At 41.2% G+C, this 23414-nt stretch overlaps 1 protein-coding gene across 12 annotated transcripts in view; it reads left to right on the top strand.

Annotated features, from left to right (window-relative positions):
- FAM13A (family with sequence similarity 13 member A) overlaps window positions 1-23414 on the top strand; it is a 137602-nt gene that overhangs the window by 20877 nt on the left and 93311 nt on the right. For 4 of the 12 annotated variants that reach the window (XM_048943446.1, XM_048943450.1, XM_048943447.1 and 1 more), the window contains exons 1-5: window positions 1336-1435; window positions 3340-3529; window positions 6860-7069; window positions 13833-14013; window positions 19130-19286. In XM_048943446.1, the coding sequence (XP_048799403.1) occupies window positions 1409-1435; window positions 3340-3529; window positions 6860-7069; window positions 13833-14013; window positions 19130-19286 (765 nt within the window). In that variant the 5' untranslated portion in view covers window positions 1336-1408. Of the gene's footprint in view, window positions 1-1313; window positions 1436-3339; window positions 3530-6859; window positions 7070-7742; window positions 7875-13832; window positions 14014-18734; window positions 18800-19129; window positions 19287-23414 lie in introns of those variants that run through there. The other 8 variants (XM_048943449.1, XM_048943443.1, XM_048943448.1 and 5 more) reach the window with 6 other exon arrangements.

Raw genomic sequence — 23414 nt, 5'->3', positions numbered from 1 at the left:
GAAAATTATCCTGTGGAACTTCTTGTTTCTGCTTATGTAGATGACTGATGTGGTGGTTTGGTGTAGCAGAAGGAAATCCACTCACTTCTAGGCTGAGGATGAGGAAAAGTTCAGCTCAATCTTAGTCTGCCATTCACAGGGGAAAACCAGCCTTGTGTGGTGCTGATTAGGAAAAATTAGGATGAGATAAAGGCAGTGAGGAAGTTTTACTATTTTCCATTCTTTTGTAGGAAGAAGCACTTCAGCACTCTTAAGATGATTCTTTATTCAGAGGTTTTTTTATTAACTTGGAGAAAATACGTACATCCCCGGTCGTTCTGAGTGACTGAACGGAAGGGTGAATTTCCCAACTTGAGTAAACAGTTTGCTTCAGTTGTGTTGGAAAAAAACAGCAGCTCTGCTGCTGCTGCTTGTTTTCTGGTTCTCTGTTACAAAGGATAAGAATCTACATGCTGTTTCTGAAAATGCATTTATGAAAGCCTTAATGCTATTCAATATGGATTCACATCTGAACTCTTCACCCCAAAAGTCTCCAGAGATTATCAGTTTCTCATCATTCACTGTCCAGATTACAGTTTGAAGCGTGTAATTGGGTTTTACTTGTAGAGCTGTGATTAGGACTAAGAAGACAGCTCTGTGTGATTTATGTGAAAAGCATGTTAGTGGCTTACAATACGGAGGGGGATAGAGGAGGATGTTACATCAACTCTGAGTCCCACAGTGTACTTAAAAGGAAACTAAGAAAACGCTGAGGCCAAAGTCTAACTGTACAAAGTTGGAAAGTAATCATTTTGGGTTAGACTTGTTTAGCTGTGCTTAGACAGGAAAAGAGAACCAGATTATGAAGAAAATTCTCATCACAATACCTAGTGGAAATGGATTATAAATGAAAATTCAGATCTGCAGGTAACATTTTCCATCTGATGCACGGCTCAGTCTCTTCCCATCTTTCCTCCAGGAAGATGTTCGTCTGCCCTTTTCTCTAGCTGGACAGATGTCCTTTTGTCCTGCACACATCAAGTATTTCTGACAGGCAGGCTTCGTCCTCAGGTGGTAACGCTTGCGTCTGAAAGGAGACAGAAATAAGCACGCACCTACGTGCTCTTCTTTGACAATAAGGGTCACACGTTGGAAATACCACAACTCCACAGCGCTATTTTGAAGCGTACTTTAAACTTCTGGCCCCAACCGCGCTTCCAGCTGAGGTGGGAGGGAGCGGGATGCCAGGGGAATGAGTTCTTTCTGCTGCTGGCATGCGGGCTCCGCACATGTGTGTGACGTGACTGCCGGCAGGCTCAGGCACCGTGGGGTTTTTCCACCCCTTTTTGCGGGGGTGCGGCGCAGAGGAGGCGGGCGCGGAGGGCTGGGCAGGGCAGGGCGGCGGGAGCCGGCCCGGCTGGCGGCCAGCATGGGGGCCGGGGCGCTGGCCATCCGCGTGAGTAGGGCGGAGAGCGGCCGGGCTGGGGAAGGCGGGAATCGGCGGCGGGTCCGTCTGGGGAGGGGAAGGGAGAGGGCGGCCTGGGCCCTGCCTGCATCGCCTCGTCCCCAGCGCTCGGCTCTCGCGTCTCTCCGAGGCGCTGTTTAAGGAAAGCGAAGATGGATAAAGGCCGCTCCGGGCTTTTTTTTGTTGTTGTTGTTGTTATTGTTACATTTGTACAGCCCATACTCGAGGCCTGTGTGCGCGTTCCTGCCGTGCAGGGCAGCCCTCCCGCCGCTGTGTCGTGCTGTTAACTCAAACTTTGGAAGTGAAAATCGTACGTTGTCCGTTTAATCTTCCGTGGACTCATCTATTTTGTAAAGAGATGGGTGAAAAGCGATGTTCTAACAAGTCGTTCAGCTTTCAGTTCAGTCGCGCACGTGCTGCTTGCTGTGAGGATTAACGAGGCACTCACGGCTTTGTTTATTTATTGTACAGCTGCTTGGTAAATAATGACCTGTATTCACGACTTTTATGCTAGTAACACCTTTCACAAAGATCAGATAGGTACCTGGGGCCTCAGAAAACACTTCTGCTCCAAGTATCCGTGTTCGGTGGGAAAGGCACAGCAGACAGAAAGCAGTGAGCTGCCCGTTTGTGTTACAGCTGTAGGACAGGCGGGCTCAAAGACAGCCCTGATGCAGACATTGGGTTTCGTTACCCATCCTAAGTGTGTGGCTCCGCATATTCATAGCTCTCAAGCACTTGTTTTTCAAAGAAGCAGCGTGTCTTTGTGTGGTGAAGTGCCAAGACCAGAGTCTGAGCAGTTTTTTGTGATATGTACAGAGAATGCTGTGCATTTCAGTAAGGCTTTTACTACCTGTTCATTAATAAAACACGGTAGGGTTAAATTGATTTTAAGTGTCAGGCTCGTGGTAGCCTTCTTAAAGAGACTCATGAACTCTATGGTATCAGTGACCTACAGTTCCAGCAGTGTGATTCCATAGACGTGAGGATTTCTTGCATTTTGCATTAGCAAAATGATGCTTGGATGTATAGAGAGGTTGTAAATGTGGTGGGCTGTGCTGCTGCTCTTGGGCAGTCTTTGCAAACCATGGCACTGTATGCATATTTAGATTTCTGTGTTGTGAAAGTAGTCCTGAATTATGTTATTCCCTCGGGACTTACTGGATGTGTTCTCATGTTCTCTCTGCCACTACAACTCAAAACTTGTGAGAATGTCTTCCAGATGTATGTCATGCCTTCAGAAGAAACTGTGGGATGTATGAAATTAAGGCTTTATTGTGATCTGACATTTTCCCCTAATATTATGTGTGATTGGATTACCTAGTTCTTTTCTAACCTTGAAATCTCTCTAATTAGATTTTAGACTTATCAGATACTAAATGTGTCATAAAATCTTCCATAAGGGTTCATCTCACCTGACAGTGGCCAAAATGAATCTTTAGGAAATGCCATTTGGAAGAAAGATACAGTGAACCTGAGTGTGCTCAGAGACTGGCAGGTGTCCTGGAGACATCCCAAACTGATTGTAGTGTTCTGGGATTTTTTATGTGTGTTTGTCCTATTGCTTTTGTAACCTACATGACCTGTGTGAGTTACAAAAGCAGTCTCTTGTGAGTCCCAGTTTCTTGTTATTTTAGTAACATACTTCCATGTAAGTGCGTCTTTCTCCCTTATCTTAGCTACAGACTTCTGTTCCTTTAGTTACTCTTGTTTTTCCTTTAGTAGTTTTTTGTTGTTGTTGTTGTTGTTGTTTCCCACTTTACAGGGATTTTTTCCTGGCAGTTAAAAGGAAGTAAGACCAAAAACTCCAGTTTTGGTGGATACCGTCATGTTGCAACTGTGCAACATTTTGTAGCAAATGTGATTAATGCTTCTTCTTCCTGTGTCTCTTTAAGCAGAGCAAGTCAGCTGTGAGATTGAAGGAGGACATGAAAAAGATAGCCTCACTTCCGCTGAATAAGCAGAAGGATTCAACCCATCCAAAGGTGTTTGGTGTGAGTCTTCTGGAGCTTGAGCAGCAGGGACTGAGCAAGAACGGCATTCCAATGGTTGTGTGGAATATAGTTGAGTACCTGACCCAGCATGGTAAGCTGAAGGAAATCACTTTTGCATAGTAACATGTTTTACTGTGAGGATCTCCAAAAGGAGAAGCTTTTTCGTGATACAGAGGGTGAATGAGGTGTTGGTGCTAACCACGTGCAGAGAACATTACTGTTGCTTCTCTTCTTCCTTCTGCTCAGTATGCTATTTAATAGAAGGTTTACAGCATGATGGAGTAGCACGTGGTCATTGATAAGCTGTTCGGTTTTATCAACTGAATGTATTTCATTTTGAACCTTAGTGTAACTTTCTAGTTGCAAAACAGGTGACTTCTCTCACTTGTGGTAGTGAGAAGACGTAAGTATCTATAATTATATTCATGTTCATGTACACACCCATGAAAGTACATTGTTAAATACATGTTCTCACAGATTTTCAGTTAGATTTCAGTTATTATTTATCTCCTCAGGGAGATAGGTATCCAATTCTCAGCTTTTCTTTGCGTTCATTTAATGAAATTTTTGTCTCCGTTAAGGAAATTAATCTCTTTGCAGAAAACTAGAATAGCATTGGTGCACAGATGTATCTTGTGCAGGTATTCAGCATTGGAAAAGATTTTGTGGAGGTAACTTCATCTTGTAAGAAGCTACATCAGTTTTTACCATCAGTTCTCTGTTTTAGCTGCTCAGCAATGATAATCCCATTACAGCGTCTTAAGATGCTGTGTTTTTATCTTGATGGACTCACAGAAGCTGTTAGATGCAAACACAGCTTGAAAGGTAGCTTAGATTAAATGAAAGCTTGAAACATAATTGTACCTTTATTCCATAGCAGTACCTTGCTTGATCTACTTCAGCTTGCTTTAAAGTGATCTGCTATAACAGTGAAAGAGCAAGGAGGGGAAAATGCCTTCAATCACTTAGCTGTAATCAAAACCAGAAGTTGACAAACCCTCTTGATTGCAAGCTGTGGGCTGTACTCTGTGTTCCATAAAAAGATTGCATCCCACTCAAGCATTTTCCAAATATGAACAAAACAAGCCAGATCTTCTATCTGCTGCAAAATTAGCTGGGCTTCTAAATGCCAAGGTGATTATCCAGCCCTGGTAAACATATAATCCACTCTCTTTCTTGAGAAAGATGTCAGAGATGCCCTTTTACTTGGGAATATTTTGAAAGGAGTGCTCTCTGCTTGCCTACAGTTTGTTTTGTGAACTAATGGGGAAGTTAACCCCGATAATGTTTTTAACAGAGCCCTACATATGAACTCAAACTATTTGGAGGAACAGTGTTCTGTTTGCATTTTGTTCAGCGTTGCCTCCTGTTCTGCACAGATGCAGTAAGAGACATTATAGGGCTTTTAAAAGTCAGGCCAGAGTCTCCATGTTCATGGGTGACTGATGTTAGCCATTTGAAAAAACTGAGCCAACTTTTGGGTGGCTGCATCCTTCAACTGAGTTTGTGGTAAACTACTAATTTTCAAATTTGTAGGTGAAGCCAAGTTTACCTATGCTGAATTTGGAAATATCTCATTACTGTTCCCAGTAGGTTCTAGCCTCTCTTTATTTACATAGGAAGTTTTATCTGCATGGCTGCTCTGCTCTGTTTGTTCGCTCTGTGCTGCAGGAATGAGTGACTGAGATGTGGTGTTTTCTGTCGCCCCCCAGATGGCAGTATAGCATTTTATATGTGTTTTCTTGTAGCTGCAGGAATACAGGGTCTGTAAGCAGTGTCTTGCATTAGTCGAGTAAAATGCTTCAGTATTTAAGTGTTTCCATTTTTTTCTTACTAGATCATTTGTTTCGTGGTCCAATTAAAGAGATTACTTCTTTCTACAAACTCTGCTGCATCAATATTGACTTTTTGGACTGGAAATTTCTGTCAGACTCCTGCTTAGTAATGACTATTTCTGAACTAATAAAAACCATACATCGTATATTTTGGTCCTCTTAGTGTTCTGCTTCTAAAGAAGAATAAGCAGGCCTAGGCACACAGGATCAGAGAAAAGCAGAAAACACTTTCTGTTTTATGATGAAAGTGTTTTAGTGAAAAATGAATTTTTCCTCAGTTCAGCTTTAGGCACTTGTTTTCCTTGTTTGAATCTCAGCATCTGCCTAGAAAGTGATACAGTATGATTCATCTGGCTTCCTCTGTGGAAACCTTCACTGGGTGTGGGTTGTCTGGCCTGAAGTGATGGATACTTTTATTTTTCATTGTGAAATCTTTAGGCTTCATGCAATTAGAAATACACACTTGCTCTCAGAGATTTTATTCTAAAGTGAATTTGCAGTAATTATTACAGAGTTACTGCTGCAAGCAGCAAGTATTCAGCTGTTTTTGCTTCACGGTGGTCAGTAAGGCTACCCTAAAGAGCAAAGCTGGAAATACTTGCATGAGTAGTGTCACGCCTTGGCACAGTCATTAAAGCTAATGGGCTACTTGCAAAGTTGAAATAACACAGCTGTTTGGTCGAGTCTGGTTCCTTTTCAGCGCCAGTGTAGTGATGCAAAATTCAGCCATCTCAATTGGTTTCTGCTTGGTATGAAGTACGTAAGTCACTCTAAACGTAATGCCTTCTGTATATTTCCTTGGAAACTACAACAGATGCAAAGAGCACAATAATACTGTTCGATAGAGCAAATTCTCAACCATGAAACACCATTTCTCAATGGAGTCACCACCAATAGCTATGCATTTTCACCAGCAATTAACAAGAGCCTGCCTGCTACACAAGTAAAAAATCTGCACCAGCAGAGCTGACCCACTGTCGCTGTGGCCACTGCTGAAGCACACCACCCACTGCCTCACTGTGCTCACATCCACTGTTTGGGCTTCATAGATGTTCAGAAAGCATTAATAAATCTCAATGGACACCATTTTTTCTGCATGGAGGAATTCAGTTATGCACTTTCGCTTCATATGAGCTTCCATGTCAGACACCATTCTGTCAGACTGCCCCTCTGCTGCCAGCTGTCACACAGCAACAAAATGTAATGGGGATATTGGTGGGAAGGTTCAACCTCTGCTGCCTCTTCCACCATCATCTGCCTCTTGACACTGTGGGCCAATGGTGTAAAATAGGAGGCATTACTGTTGGAACAGCGTTCATATCTTATACGTTACAGCGATGCCACTGGGTTCTGTGGATTTTCATAGAGTATCCCAAGCCTCAAGATCTGATCATTGGTCTTAATTATCTGAACCCAAGTACTTGACTAGCAGGGTTTCTAGGGGAAAGTAGTATCTTTTCAATCCTCATTGTATTGATTGTCCTTTGTATTAATGCTATAGTATTATTCACGCTTGAATGTCTGTTTCATCATATCACTGGGGTGTCTTAGTTCAGATTAACCTCATGTGTAACATATAATTACAGGTATGACCCAGGAAGGCCTTTTCAGGGTAAATGGGAGCATGAAAACAGTGGAAGAGCTGCGTCTGCAATATGAACGTGGAGAAGAGGTGGAACTAGTTAAAGATGGCGATGTGTACTCAGCAGCCAGTCTTTTGAAATTGTTTCTGAGAGAGCTGCCAGATGGGATTATCACCTCTGCCTTACAATCCAAGCTCATTCAGCTTTACCAAGGTAAGTGAGAGGTAAAAGTCTCCATCCTTCTGTATGCTTTCCTTCGGGAGAATTTTATACAGGCAGTGTAAGCAGTGCTCTTTTTCTTAACTTACATACTTTCTTCCGCAGTTCCTTTGACTTCAGCTCTCACCTTCTCACAGGGTGCATTCTGATAGAAATTCTGAGTCTTGTCATCTTCCGTGTTTGGTGAAATCTGAACTATTTATGCTTTTCTAATCTGGTTCTATCTGCTAAATAGGAGCTGAAATGATTAGTTGGTTGGTTGGAAGAAGCTTGGAGACAATAACTGCGACAGTCTCTCTAGGACACAGATTTGCTTCTGCTCAGCTAGAGTTATTGGTATTGGTTATAGGTTATTGGCAATTTCACTCTTTCTAGTGGGCTCTGAAAAGTTCTAACAACTTCATCTGCTAATCATACTTAATATCCATCGAGTCCCAAAGCATATGCTGTCTAAATTTCCACTTCTCACCAAGTGATGTAATTGCCCATCAAACACAAGCCAGTTTGCAATTAGAATGGACTTTACCCTTTAATCCTGCTCATGTCATACAACCTGGAAGATTTTTGTTATTTTTATTTTTTTTCCCTTCAAGAGGATAAACTGCTTTAGAAAGTTGTAACTTGCACAACTGTCTGTCTGATGATTCGTTGAACTAATCTATCAGTATTGGGCAGTCCAGACTGCTGCTATGCAGACTAGGCGGTCTGTTCCTGGACCATCTGGGTCAGTGGAAGTTCTTTTGCTGCAGGCAGTTGATGCCTCTCACTCTCTTCCTGAGAAGCTCTGTGAAGTGTGTGGGTACGTATTGCTGGAGAAATGCTCTTTACTGTAAAGCAGACCAATATGATGTGTGTGGAGGAAGAATGTGCTGACAAACGTCTTCAGTGGAAGACAGCACAAAGATTTCACACTGTTGTCCTTGGGTCTCTCTCCCACTTTTCTTGCCTGCAGTAGAAATGAAGCTTAGCTGTTGCCTGGAGCAGGGAGGACACAACCATGTCTTTCCTTCCTTTATTGTTTGGGACTGTACAGACTATTGAGGGTGCACTGGAGAACTTTCTGTCTTTCCTGAGCGCAGTCATTAAAGCTATAATCAGGTCATACGTGGGCTGTGAGGGCTGGAACTTTCTCTGTAAAATAACAGTTAGTAAAGTTGTCTGGAACCCAAGGAAGGGTTCAGGAAGTATTGGGTAGGAAGGTGCTGTTGCTTAAGAAAGTCCCTTTTTTTTTGGCATAGCAGTGTCTTTTGGATTTAACCATATTTGACTCATGAAATATATTTCATTATGTTCTTTCTCTTAAATCAGTGTGAGTGGAAAGTTGTGTGTTCCTGCTACTACTTCCCTGTCCCGCACAGAGGACGTGTTGCTGTATTGCACCAGAAACTATCAATGAGCTTTGTGAACTGTGCTGATAGTGGAAAGTTTCATCCATTCTTGCTTCCCACAGGAAGTGCAAAATCTCCCCAGTGCTTTCTTTGGAAATGACAGATGCATATCCTTACGTAGCAGACCAAGATTTGTTGTTTCAAATAGAAGTTACTCAGCTCTCTCAAAGTCATCCAGCTGTAATGCATCTTCACGGTTAAGTTGACATGTATTGCACAGCAGTCCCTGCTTATAGTCCCACTATAAATTTGATTAGGAAACAGAAGTTTTATTTACAAAAAAAAAAAAGAGCTGTTATGACAAAGGGGAAGTCTTTGGAAAAGTCTGAGGAAAAACGAGTTGTTTGGTTTTGTTTTCATGCCCTAGAAAATACAGCTTAAGTTGAGTTGCTCTGAAAGGTACTGATGACTTTGGTGGGGTTCAGATTAGCTTCAGTGGGAGGTCAACCTGTGTTTACCGTTAAATGATCAACCAGCCATGCAGGATTGGAAGAATTATCTATTCACTTATCAAAGTATGTGCAAAGGTATTTGTTGCAAAATGGTACCAGCAGCGAGCCTGCCTTAGTGTTGTTTTTCTGAACTATGAATCAAGTGGGTCAAGGTGTTTCTGAGCCCAAAGGTTATTAAAAAAATAACTTGGAATCTGGAGCCACTTAAATGTATGGTGACAATGAAAGCAGTTACAAGCTCTCTTGCAACCTCTGTCCTTCCTCATGTTGAAGTTTGTGTGGGAAATGTTTTTTTTGTAATTATGTTAGAATTCTTTTAAAATATTTTCAGGGATTGATATCAGCATCTTTCAAGCCAGCTAAAAGCTTGGCCTGAGAATAATACTCAATTACTTTTTTTTCCTATAAAAATTGTTAGGGAGTGTTTCCTCCAGTTAAAAATAGCTGGAGTGAAAATTACAAATCTTGCCTGAAGCTGTGATCCTTTTTAATGCAGAGTGTAGTGTCCTTATTAGCAAGCCAGGGAATAAATGATCTGCACTTCATCAAAAAAGAGAAACCTGATCCATGGGTCTTTCGGGAAGTCCACACAGCTGATTTGGCATGCTAGCAGAAGCCTGTGCAACACAGCATGAAGTCAGCACTGCATGGTGCCCACGGATCTGACACATTACTGTCTATATAAATATTCAGAGTAACTCCAAGACTGTGCAGTTCCACAAGCCATCACGTAGTGTATCTTAAAGGCAGTCTGGTGCATCCTCGTGTTCTCTTTCTGTCTTTGGAGAAGGGCAGTGATGGGGTGTTGAGAAGGGCCTTGATCTACAAATGGTGTTAATGAGAGATGTGTGTAGTATGTGCAGGCCAGGGACATGCTGATAGTCATTTCAGTATTGAGTGCCCCTCCAGCATGCCTGACAAATATGAATGCTGCTCCTTGCAGGGGGTCCTGGGGTAAAAAACATCCATCACAAAGAGGCTGCGACTTTGCTAGAGAGCAGGGCTGTGCTTGCCCAAGCAAAATGGGCTTGCAAACCTGTGACAGCCCTGGGTGACTGAAAGGTATTTCTTTCATGCATCTCCATTGGAAGTAATCAGTTGCTCCCACACAGCAATCCCTATTTGAGCTTGTTTATTCCTTCTGAGTTTTCATTCCTTATCTTTTACAACACAGTCACTGACTCCTAAGACATTTGTACATACCAGAACCAGCTCTGTATGCTCAGCTCTTATCCCCTTTCACAGGTCACTTGCTTTTAGTGAGACAGGTTGCTGTTGTACTTTTCCTTTTTGGCTTGCAGAAAGCTTTTCCTTTATGTGATTTTTGTTGGTTTGTTTTTTGGTGCATTCCTTTCTCTAGCAAGGAGCAAAATGGAGGCTTGTAGCTACCTTTGGCACTCAGTCTAATTAAGTTGGATGCTGTTTCATTACTCTGGGCTCTCAGTGTTGCTCCATTTGAGATAGCTTGTATTTTACAGTATGCAGCAGCTAGATGTGAGTTCTGTCTCACATACCCCTCCCTCACAGGTTGCTGTGGCTGACGAGGGTCTCTGTACTGCCAGTGCTCTGCAGGTTTCAAGGAGAAGGGTGGGAGGGAAGGAGGAGCTCTTTCCTGAATCAATAGGTTGGTTTCTGAAATGCTTGGTAGCCGGGAGCTATTGGAGCTACGTGAGCAGGCAGAACCCAAAATAAAGGCTGTGTTAGGGGATTTTAGAGGTCAAGCTTGAACCTGAGCAGTGAGTATAAAAATGAATAAATGAGAGCTGGCCCTCTGATGATCAAATCAGATTCCCTGGTTGTCTGTGGTTCTCCAGGCTGTAACAGCATATTCTTAACCTTTTCCTTTGGCTTTTATTGTTATTTTGACACAGTTTTTCAAGTTTGGAAATGCTAGTGATATCTTGTGTTCTCTACATGCAGAAGTTGTTGTGCAGTGAAATGTCTTAGAACCAGCTTTCTCATACAATGACAGCTCTCAGCAGAGCTGAGAAGAAATCGTGGGGCAGCTGTCCCCACTGTGTAGCGATGGAGGATAAATGCAGCTCCATGAAGTGCTTTAGCAATTGTGAGCAAGTGGTCTCAGGTTGGATTGTGATGACAACATTTTTATGATGAGAACTTTCTGCAGTTCTGCTACCGATGACAACAAATGTGATATTTTTCCCTCTGTCGCAGAGCCTTGTCTGAGGCTCTGTCAGAGGCTCCAGTCCTACTTTCTGTAGGCTGTAGGAGGAAGAAAATAAAGGCTTTGATTCCTCCAACAACCTGGCCTAGCTAGCAGTGTGCTTTGCCAGCATGCTGCCTGTGTGCCCAAGATTGACTTCCAGGGGAACGTTGACAGCTAGAAACAGATGCAAGCTTTTCTGTCTGCCCTCCTGGATGATAATCTGTAAGGCAGCTGAAAGCTATGCAGACATGGTAGCGTGACACCGAGCTCAGACTCTCTTCCTTGCATCACAACAGAGGTAATTAGCTGTAGCATGGCACCGTGCTGATACTGTGTCAGTGCTAGGCTGGAATTTTTTGAGGTCAGACCATCTGAGTCATGCACAGAGCAATTACACACACCTGTCTGCTGACATCTGTACCTTTACGTGATGTTCAGACAGTGTGCTCTGTAGGGTGAAGGAGCATCATGCAGATGGATTGATTGAGGAAGTGGATGGTGTCTATAGCATGTCAAAGAAACTCAATACGTACAGAAATAGGATGGACCACTGGAAAATATGTCCCTCTTCGTGTGATCTGTGGGTGTATGATGAAATTAAATGAGTCTGAAAACACCCCTGCAAATTTATCGTTGCCTCCTACACTGTTGAGGCTCCTGTTTCCAGTTAATTAACATTTTTAAGAGATTGCGGTTTTTTTTTGGTCGCCTCTTGGACTGCTGTCCCACAGTAGTGAGTACCCAGCAAAAGATCCACATACCAGGCAAAGTTCTGTGCTTGACAATAGCAAGTGTGTTGATGGCTGAGGGTATTTTTAATATGATTTAATTATATATCTATGATTTAATGGGAAATATTATTTAAATATAGGTTCTTGAATTGCCTTTGAAAGTCTGGCACTCTGCCGTTTTGATTACTGGCAAACACATTTGTCTCATCTCAAGATGCTGCAGAGACCAAAGTACATAGTCAGCTTTGTGCCACCCTCTGTCATCTTACTTAATGAGTAAGACAGCTCTTGGTACAGTCTTGACTTCCTCAGGACATCTTGTACCTCACAAAATTAGGCAAGTACATCAGCTCAGGGCTTTGGCACACTTGATGCTTGTCTGGTTAATAGTATAAACAGCTCTGGTGCTCTAATGTTACTTTGATGGTCAGTACCAGCTGAGTAAACCTTAGTGATTAATTTTGAAGCTGAAAAATTGTCTAGCAGGTGGACAGAAGAAGAAAGAGAGCTCCAGGCAATTGGCTGCCATGGCTCATGAAAATTCTTGCTCTCTAATAAGTTGAAAATCTGTTTTATTTGAAGTATTGTGGTTATGGACAGCTTAGATTCATTTGTCCCCCAAAAAATGAGCAAAGTGCACAGAATACTATATGTGCTCTTTGCTTTTTGAATTCATCACAATCATCAGCTTAATTAAAAACTTTTTGAAATAGAGCTGAACTCTGTGAAATAAGTCTCAGCAACAGGACAGTTAACAATTGATTTTTGAATTGCATTAGGGGGAAGATTTGACTTCGTTCCCTCCACTTTTCACTGGAGACTTGGGGGATGGGGGGAGCTTTAGAGAGCTGTATTTTCTTGTTCTGCTTTCAGCAGGACGAAGAATTTCACAGCTCCGTAAATGGATTTTTTCTGTGTCCTCAGTGTTCTGTGTGTTGCTCAGTGGTTCTGTGACTTTCAATTAGGGTAATTCCTGAAGATCTTATGGCCTGGTTTGCATCTCTGTTCTTAGAAGAACAGAAGTGAAAGCAAAATGCACCTGATACTAATAGTATCAGTAATAGATACAGTAATGAGGAGAGAGCAAAGGTTTGGCTCTGCCTAGCAATAAGCATCTCTGGTGTTAATCCACACCACTTAATATATCGTGTTTAATGAACAAGGACATCAAGCTCCCTAAATACAGCTGATATCATGAGGCCACCAGCTTTCTGTGTAGTCGGAGTGCAGACCTGTGGAGATTATTAGCATCTTTCCAGTTTTGGAGGAATGGAAAATCCTTCAGTAAATGGAAAAGTACCTGTCAGTCTAAAGCCCCAGTGTGAGGTTTAGAGAGGCAATTAGTTCTCAAGGGCATTACCTAATTAAGTGATAGATTGATGGTGGTAGATATGTTTCTTTCTATGTGATGGCTTTGGCATTCCTTATACAGGGAAAAAAATATGCTGTGTGCTGGTTGCTTTGTTACCTAAACAGAAATATGTTACAAGGTGAATTTCAGTGTTCTAGGTGAAAATTAGTTGTATATTGTTTTTCTTTAAGCTTAATGAAAAGGAAGGTAGTTGGTAATCAAGTCAGGGACTGTCCAGTTCACTTTGATTGGTGCAAACACAAATGCAATTAAATTCCTTATTGTTGTCCAATGTAGTAAAGCCTTCTGGAACCATCCTCAAATTTTTTCTGCAGAATTGAAATTAATGAATCAGATTTCCTCCTCTTACCAGCTGATTCACAGTAATGAAGTCATGACAATTTTTTACATATATCTCAAAATATTTTTGAAAGAAATACTTAAGTAGACAAATTTTTGCATGTTTTCTTCATGCATATTTGCCTTCTCTGAAAGAGCTAATATTTTAGCTGCTGCAGAAAAGGATGCAGCAGATGAAATCCTGGAGTGTAAACTGTGTGTACTGACAAGTACATACATACAGAAAATAATTTGCTTCCCTAATGATATGTAGGATAAATACATATATGCATATCTGTGTATGTTTTTTCTCCTCTTGTGTCTTCTAGATGGTAGAAATGACATGCAGAAGGAAAGAAACTTGAGAGAACTCCTTAAAGAACTGCCTGATGCTCATTACTGCCTGTTGAAGTATCTGTGCCAGTTCCTGATAAAAGTTGCTGAACATCATGTGGAGAACAGGATGAACATTTGCAATCTTGCCACTGTATTTGGACCAAATTGCTTTCAGTAAGTTGGGTTTTTTACTTTTCCCTTTATATTGATAGAAAGTTATGAGGCAGATAATGGAGAATATAGCCAAGAACCCTAACAGCAGAACGATCAGAGGCAATGTCTGCAGCTTTCTGGTATTTTTGGTACTTAAGCTAATTTTTGAGCTGACAGAGAATTGAGTTGCTCTCTCATCTCCTCTTACAAATCTTGTACAACAGTTAGCAAGTTTTCCTTTGCTTTGTTGGCAGCAGTTAAGGTGTACACAATGGCTGGCCTCCAGATTGTTTAGGGGCAAGGAGACTTCTGTTCTTACAGCTTTCTTCCTTTGCCATTGAATAATATGGATGCTTCTCTGCAGAAGGATTTGAGGAAGGTGCTTATAAGCAAAAAAGGTCTTGGATGCAGCACTCAGGTGCTGTGTGCTTTCTAGCTCTGCTGATTTGTGAACTTGTGGCTGTTTTCAATACCAGAGATAAAGAGAGGGCTCTTTATCATTCTAGTTTATTTTGAAACTGGGCTAGAGTTTGTGGGGAACCCTTGGCCTTTTGAGACATTTTACTGGATTCACTAGTTCTACTCATTTCGTTCAAAGGGCTCAGTTTCTTGCAGCTTCTGAAGATGATGCACTGTGTGTGCTGATGGGGTTGGAAGCAGTATCAGGAAGAACTATTTCCAGATGTGAGAATGCACTCAAGTAAGATTGTAGCCTCCAGAAACAGGCTTCTTTAAAGAGAGAGAAAACAGTAGGTGTGTTGCTAGTGATGTACTGAGCCAGTTCTACGTAGATGCTGCTTGCTCTCTTCTTAAAGGACCACAGATTTTTCTATTGAGTGGGGAGAGAGACTGCAAAGATGAGACTGAAACCAAAGGTTGTCCTTTTGACTATACTGCCACCTCATCTTTCTCATAGATGATGAAGATGACTGTGTCAAGATATGAGCATGAAAGCATTTGTTGTCTGAATATAAAGCCATAAAGCATATTGTGGGAGGAAAAAAAAAAGTCTTCCCCTGCAAAAGAGAGAAAACTCGAAGACAGCAGTGTGTACAGGCACATACAAGTAGAAGAGTTAGTGGAAACAGCACTAGAGATTTTTGAGAATAAAAAAGTAAGCTTTTAAAGATTGCATTTGTATAAGCAGGCTTATTTACACGTGGTAGAGTTTTAAAGTTAGGGAGTTTCCGTCTAGATGTATTAGTGGGCTTAGATTCATCTCATTTAATTTGCTTGTTCCTGATTCTAGTGGCTAAATCTCTGTGATTTGAACTCCCAAGTAGCTGTTTGAATAGTTGTTAGGTTACTCATCACTTGGTTGAGGAAACTTTTGAAAATTAGCTCTGCGTGCTTTTTGGCATAGAATGCAGAGCCCTGCAGTTCGGAAATGCAATTGGCTTTCTTAAGATTAAATCATACTAATAAAAGCTGTATAGTTGTTGCCTCAACTTATCTCTGCTCATAAGATTGCATAGAAAAGGCTCAGCAGTTTCTGTAAGGTATAGGCCTGGATGTGAAAGGCAAAGAATCACATCATTCCATTTCAGAAGACTGGGAAAGGCAGAGTTCATATAAGATTGAAGACACAAGGTCTCTTGTGGATGTATACGAATGCAGCCAGCCCTGCAGTTGTGATGCATCAGAATGCATGTGCAGCAGAAGAGGCGAGACTTGACACATAACAGATGAGTAATGTACTTTTACAAGATCCAAATATTTCAGAATGCCGGATGTAGAATTTTGTTTAAGCTCCACCATCTGGTAATTCAGCTGCGTGTTTTATCAGATCTTGATCTTCTCTAGGCAGTTCAGGATTGTGGTCCAGACACATTTGTGAGCAACTGTTGAAATGCCCTTTTCTCCTGTGTTAATGAATGCATTCTTGAATTGATGATACTGTGGCCAAATCAGCAAAGATTTGCCAAGAGGGGGAAAGGATTTGTAGCGCCCAACTTTCAGCGTTGGGCTTAGCCTGCTGGTTAGCTGCACATCTGGAGTGAGATCTTCAGAATGCAGTTCAGAGCAAGTCTATCTGAAATCTTGCCTTTGCAGGGGCTGTCTTAGCATTGACTACAGGCAGCTCCTCGAGAGATTAGCTGAAGAAATTGAGTATGAGGTGATTGAACCAAACTTGAACTTTGCTTCATTTGTTTAGAGCAGAGCATGGAGTGTTTTGCTGGAATGAGGGTATAAGGCTTAGCAGCCAACAATTGTCAGCAATTGCACTGCTGAGGTAGGAAGATTTGAGATTTTTCTGTCAATTCACACGTCCAAAATCAATTTCTGTTTAGTAAATGCTTAGAGTCAGAGAGGATAAAGTCCATCTTGCCTTCTACAGGATGTTCTTAGTGACATTTTAGCTATTTAGGTGTATTATTTCCAACTCAGTAACTGAACCTTTTTTTTACAGTTGTATAAACCTCACAATTGGGCAACTTTCCAAACAGACTTTATTTCAGTTCCCTTCATCTCATTCATTTCTTCTCCATCGACTTCTCAGTAGTTTTTCTGAATTCCCAAACTTTCAGTCTTATCCAGCTTTTCTCTTGCTTCCTGATTTGCTGTTTGATAAATCAAACTTACGTTCTTCTAATGAAAGGTTATCTTTTCTGTATTTATGAATAGAAGAATGGAGAAAATGGCTATTTGCAATCCTTGTAGTGAAGTGTGATGTAAAATATGGGAAAAGATAAAGGACAAGGTCAGACAGCTCAAAGAAGGAAAATGCGATGATTTGAGATTTAGTGCACTGTTTTCTCCCAACTTGGATTTGTTCAGATTTATTGCTGATGGAAGCAACAGAAGTATTGACCTTGGGAGACAGCAAGCGTGGAGGAACATTAATTATTGGCTTTTCTGTTATTGGCCTAATCTGTATGGAGGATTAATGCTTGCACTGTGGCTGCTCTTGGAGGAAGATGCTGACCCAGATTTCACATACTAAGGATATGGCTGTACAGTATGGCCTGGTATGTGTCTCTGTTTTGCTCCCACAGTTAGTGTTGAAGAGGAAGTGCAGGACCAGCTGAGTACTCTCTCCTTCTATCTCTTCTGTTGGATCAGGGTGTCAGGAAGGCCATATTCCTGTCCTTTGACTGGGATTTGTGTAAGAGATACGAGGCCATCAATTATGAATAAACAGGAAATTTTTTGCACCTTTTTGTTTGCTGTTCTTTTCAGCTCTCTCTCAAAGAATGATGTGTGTTTGTTGCCTCTGTGATTCAGACTTTCACTGGCATAGTGGTATTTCATTCCAATAGAAGTGTGATGTGAAGGTTTGCTCAGCTCCTCAAAAGGGGCTGGCAAATGAGTGTGGCCGATTCAAATGCTGCTGTTTGCTGTGTAGCAGTTGGATGATCGTGTAAAGGCCTGGGAGGTTTGCTGATTTGGGCTGCAAAGGGCAAAGTATCATTAGTGATGAGGGGTTTTCCTCTCAGTGCTCCCCTGCAGAGTTAAGCATTTTGTCTGCCCGCTTATCCTCCAGATTCACTTGCTCTGGTCAGCGAGGAAGAAGGGTCATGGAATACAACTTCTGGAACTGTGGCAGAAAGAAAATGCTGCAGAGCAGTTGTGCTTTGGAGATACTTCTTTTCTGAACATCAGAGTGAATGTTCCCTCCAAAGTAATACAACTTAAATGCACTGCTTGCATTGCATCCCCCCAGTGTTATTCCTTTGAATGGTGGGAATATAGTACTTAGAATACTCTGCTTTGATGGCAGAACAAGGGCTTCAAGGATTTCTGTTACAAGGATTTTTAACACTGGAGTATTTCTATCTATTCTCCTACAGAAGACTTTACAAGGAGGAGATTGCAGGGAAGAGCTTTATGCATCTACCTGAGTCCTTACTGGCTTGGGTTGAAAATGGTCTTTCTTCAGATCTTGATGCAGAATTAAGAAAGCATACACTCACAATTTAAGTGGAGGAACAATTTTACAGGAAAAACAGCAGTAATATTTTTGCACTTTGTCAAATTGTGGCCTTGGTAAAGTTTCAGTTCAAGTCCTCCTTCCCGCTTCTTCTCACTCTCACATCTGTATTGCTGCTACAGTTTTTGTGCTGAGACAGGTCTGGAAACAAAATTCACAGTTTCTTGCATCTTGTCCTCCTGAGTCTCATACAGGGGAGCACATCCAGTCATATGAAGCAGTGAGTCATTTAAAGCTACTGCCCCTGCTTTCTGCCAACCTTAGCCCTCTGTGCAAAACCAAATGGAGCTCCAATAGCTCCATACAGAAACATTTCCCAGGAACATTTTTGAAACACCTCAGAAATTAGGTGAATAAATGCAGTATACCTTATGGAGTCATCTTAAGCTACAGAGACCTTGCCTAACAGTGTTCTACTCAGCATGTGGATTTTGTTATTTTTCTGACTTATCATATACCTTTGAGGTCATCACAGATCACTTCCCCAAGGAATCTGACCCTTCCCATTAACAGTTCAGAGAATTTGAATGCTTCATACTGTTTGTACCTCACTCTTGGAACTAAATTTTAACAAAACTGGTGGTATCTTACTTGGAAGTTGTCTCAATTAGATCTCTGCCTAGTCTATGTGGAGTAGATTGTTTGATTATGTATGGGAACTATTGAATCACGGCCTGAACCTCTGATTGATCACCTGAGGCAAGCACTGAGTCAGCCACGAGAGCACAGGTGAAGGCAATTCAGCTGTGTGACCAGGAGAGGTGGAGCCTGGCTGCACCTCTCCTAGACCTCATTTAAGGGCTGACTACCACTAAGGAGGGATCTCTCTCTGGAGATCTTTCTCCTTGGAGTTTTTGTTGTGAGCCCGGGACACAAGTAAGTTTTTCCATTCATTTACAATTATCCCTTTCCAATTATCCCTTTTCAACGTGACAGTCTTTCCAGCTATACACTCTCTGAAGACTAGCCTAACTTCTCCGTTAGGTTATGCAGACAAACAGATAGAGAGGTTAATATTGCTCAGAAAAACTGCAAACAAACCATAATAGTTGTTACCACTATGGATATGTTTCTTTTCTACCAGAGAAAATTTCCTCTGCCTGCTATCCAACCTGTATCCATAACTGAAGCACTACATAGATGCTGTGCAAAAGCATTTCCCTTCTGAGTATCTAACATTCTGCTTCAAATTCTGTCCAATTTTAGCGTGCCCTCTGGATTTGAAGGTATAAAAGAACAAGAGATCTGCAACAAAATAATGACTAAAATGCTTGAGAATTACAATACCTTGTTTGAACTGGAAGGTTTGAAGGAGGAAGAAAAGCCAGCATGTGAAGAGCTAGCAAGAATTATTCTGATTAAAGTGAGTATCTCTAATACTGTACTTTCTTACGGCAAATCAGTAGTGCAGGCTCATTCCTGCTTCGTTTCAGAGATCTGTTAGGTAAGTGGTAGGTAGACACTGTCATGGTGGTGTTCTGTGTTAATAATTGGTATGCAGTATTACACACTGATCCTAATAGGCCAATTTTTGTTACTAATTGGAAAGTTGTTTCTATTTAAGAGCTTTAGAATAGAGTGGTTCAGTTGCGAGGGTCCTTTAAAGATCATCTAACCCAACAGCCTGACTACTTTAGAGTTTACCAAAAATTAAGTATCTTACGAAGGGCTGAAAGGTAACTGAATGCTGACAGCCAGATGACATCAACCAGCTCACTAGGAAGCCTGTTCCAGTGTTTGACCACCCTCACAATAATGAAACTTTTCATAATGTGCAGTCTGAATCTCCTCTGATGCAGCTTTGTGCCATTCCCTTGTGTCCCTTCGTCAGTTCTCAGGGAGAAGAGCCTGGCACCTGCCTTTGCATCCCTTAGGACATTGCACAGAGCAATGAGGTCACCTCTCAGCCTTGTATTCTTCAGACTGGACAATCCAAATGTCTTCAGCCTCTCCTCATGCCTTCCAGCCAGTTAAGTGAAATCAGCTGGAATCTTCAGTGTCTTTGCTGTATGTTCTAAGATAGTCTACTGAATCAAGATTACAGAGCAATCTGTACAAGTCATGCTAGCTGCCTCCAGGAGAATTCATTGTTTTCTCATGATGAACCAATGAGGAAAGAGTAAACCTGTTAGTCTTTTAGCTGTTACTAGCATTCATGTAAAATCCTTTTATGGAAGGAGATAAAATGGCTGATGACGCTTGTAGTGCCCTCCCTCATGTTTTTTACTGAAGATAGAGTGACTTCTGGGTAATGGAAGTGATCTGTAGCATAAGAAAATTTAGCTGCTGATGGTAACTTAAGAAACAAAACTAGGTTAAAAAGGAATTCATTTAAAAAGCCAGAGTACTTTAAGAAGCCCAGTAGGAGGGCTTTTCAGGCCCTTTTCCATCTCCTTCAAGTCAGTTGCAAAAAGTCAAGGTAGTCTTTCACTTCTGAGGGCTTACAATTGATTGAAAATGCACAAAGACCTTGGTGATTTCCCACAGTAGCCATAAAAGGGTATGGTGACAACCAGAATTTCTCCTACAAAATAGTCTGAAAGATAAAGTTACTCAAATGAGATGAAAAATGTTGCTCAGTTCTTTGCTTTAGTAGAGAGATGAGTGGAATGAACCATTCCTAAAAACAAGGGCTTGCATTGTGTTTGTGTTTTTAGGTCTCACTGGTGGTTTCCAAATCCTGCTGGCAGTCTGCTATAGTAATTTCACTGTGTTCCTTGTCCGTGTAATTTGGATGAGTTTTCTAGCTTAACCAAGACAAATACTCAAACACTAGAAATACAAACATCTAATTTTACATAGCAAAGTGCTTGTTGAGATGTGTCAGATGGCTCCCTGAAAGAATGTTTTATACCGTTCCTAAATGTTTCTTTTCTTGTATCCTAGCAGATATCCCTCAGCCTTGCCAATTTGTATAATGAATTAGAAATAGTGGACTGAAGGAGAAAACCAAGTGGCAATAAATGAGATTCAGTAGAGAAAAGTGATTGCCAGCTTGGTAATGCACGATCTGTTCTGTGTAGTAGGAGCCAGCTGATCCATGTCATAAAAGAACAAATACTTCACAAAGTTATTGATGTGACTTGGGTCACTGTCTAAAAACAGCAGGTAATTTATAAGGAAAGTTACTGCTCTTAAGAAGCCATTGATGAATTCATATCTTCAAGTAGTTAAAGCTGTTCCTGTTGGAAGGAATGAAAAACATAGGCTGCTCAGGAAAACACTTCCATAAACTGAGGCCTTATTGATTTTTATGGGTTTCACATTGAAGCATGAACTACGATGGAATGGAGGGGCAGACAGTGAGGAGAGGGAAGAAAATGAGGACTCATCACCAAGTTCAGCTGCATTTACTTAAGTGTCTTTTTCAGCTTTAATATTGTGAGCTGCAGGAGAGTGAGGAACTTGCTTCCCCCCTTCTGGTCCAGTAAGGATATTTGTCACCCTCCCACCCCCAGATCACTTGCTGTATTGCCAGTGTTTCATCTTGAGTCGCTGCACTGCTACTTTTCCCATGACTGCCTGTTCTCTCTCTCCTTTCTCTCTTTCTCACACTTACATTTTTGTCCTTAATTTTCGCAGACCTTTCCCATTCTTCTTCCTGTACTCAAATCCCGTTGACCCATTTTTTTTTCCCCACTCCAGGGGAAAGGCTGGCAATCAGAAGTACATCTCCAGTCCCTGCACATGCATACTGGAGTTTATCCACAGTCCATATTTATTTGTGATCATATTCTTTATTTTCTTAAATGTGAAGATAGCTGTTTGCCTAGGTTAGTATGGTGCTTGTGGTATGGTGGCCTTCATATGTAATAGGGGGCTAGAGTTTAATGAGACTTTTCATTGGCAAACATTGCTGCCTCCTGTTCTCTGGAATGCTGCTTTTAATCTTCAAACCCAATAACAGTGGCTTTAAAAAAAAAAAAAAAAAAAAAAAGAGATTATAAACTTCACAAAATCCACTTTTCTAAACTCTCTGGTATGCCTTTCCAGTGTATTGAATTACAGTAGTAGCCCTGCTTTTGCTAACCTCTTTGTTTTTTTTTATGGCTGCAGACTCTATGGTGCTGCAAACTGGGAACTTACTTTCAGTTAGTGTCTAAAAGCAGTGTGAGACTGTTATTTTTCCTTGAATTCTCTGTTGTCATCATATCATCCCCTTATTACCATGTATTTTTTTAAAGCTATCATCAGCCCTAAATCACGATGGTACAAATACCTAAACTCATTGCATCCCATGCCAGGGTGGGTATGTATTTCCACTCTTCCCCAGTGGTGTTTACCACTTTCCTGAACTGGCATGTCTCTTGACACCTCATGATCTACGTATCGTAACATTTTCCCACACTTTGCAGTGAAGTCAGTGGAGTTTTCAATGAAGTACATCTCTTCTAAAATGTAACCAAGAACATGTGCATCATGCAGATTAAGTCACAAAAACCTCATACTTTGAGGAGTGTCTTGGGAAGGAAAAGGAGCACTTAAGTGGAGCATGTTACCTCTTGTTTACTGTGCTGGTCATGGCAGCACAGTAGGGGAAATCCACAGTGTGCTACAATCACACCAGTTTCAAAGATTGCTCAGTCACTGGGAAAGACAAATGGTGCCAGTTAAAGGGATTTCTTTGCTTGCTTTCTCACTGGATAGTTCAAAACGTAAGGGAGCAAGAAATTTCTGCAAGTTGCCTTTCAGCCCCTGCTTTGTTCTCAGGACTGTAAAACCTCCTCTCGCTTGTTGTTCAGGCATATGGTAATATTATAGTTAGAAATGCTGGGCAGCTTTTCTTTGGAAAGCTGTGTTTAAAAACAAAACGAGTGCCACTTTCACAAAATGACGTGCATCGTGGAACAGATCCTGTTTCCCTGGGAAATTGAACTATGAGGTTCCTGGTGTGTGTGTGTGTGTATGTATGTGTGTATATATTTAACGTAGCAGGTTTCATCTGTAGCTATCTATCTTTAAAGAGTACCTTCTAAGCTTCAGTTTAACTTCGAGACCCAGTGAAGGTCTGGAAGATTCTTTGGGTGTTGATTGACAGGATCTACTAATTAGAAACAGGTGGAGAAGTGGGTTGAATGTTCTGATTAGCTATCTGCTCACTGTTGTGTTTTTTCTGACTTTGAAGGATCATAAATATTTTTTTATTGGGCAGAGTCAGGTGTGATCTATTTATTTTGTTAATATATCTGGACTGCTGTGGACTTATCACGTTGTAAGTTTTAGTGTATCATGATAAAACATTTATGATTTGCTTCAGAGCAGAATTCCTACTGTGTTCAGTTACGGTCCTGATTGGTTTTTGTGGCACTAAGCTGAGCAGTAACTTAAATAATGAAAAATTAGTTCTGAGTTGCTGTATGACTGACTTTTTCATCTGCTTGAAAAAAATTGCTTGAATTGATTGATTTGCCTACAGCAACAATACAAATAATAATTTTGCACTATGACCTTTAATTTCTAAATAATTTTAAGTTCTGTTCAAACTGCAACC

This window comes from Lagopus muta, chromosome 4 (genome assembly GCF_023343835.1).
Source record: "Lagopus muta isolate bLagMut1 chromosome 4, bLagMut1 primary, whole genome shotgun sequence".
In the NCBI taxonomy this organism is placed as follows: Eukaryota; Metazoa; Chordata; class Aves; order Galliformes; family Phasianidae; genus Lagopus; species Lagopus muta.
This window is presented reverse-complemented; position numbering and strand designations above follow the sequence as displayed.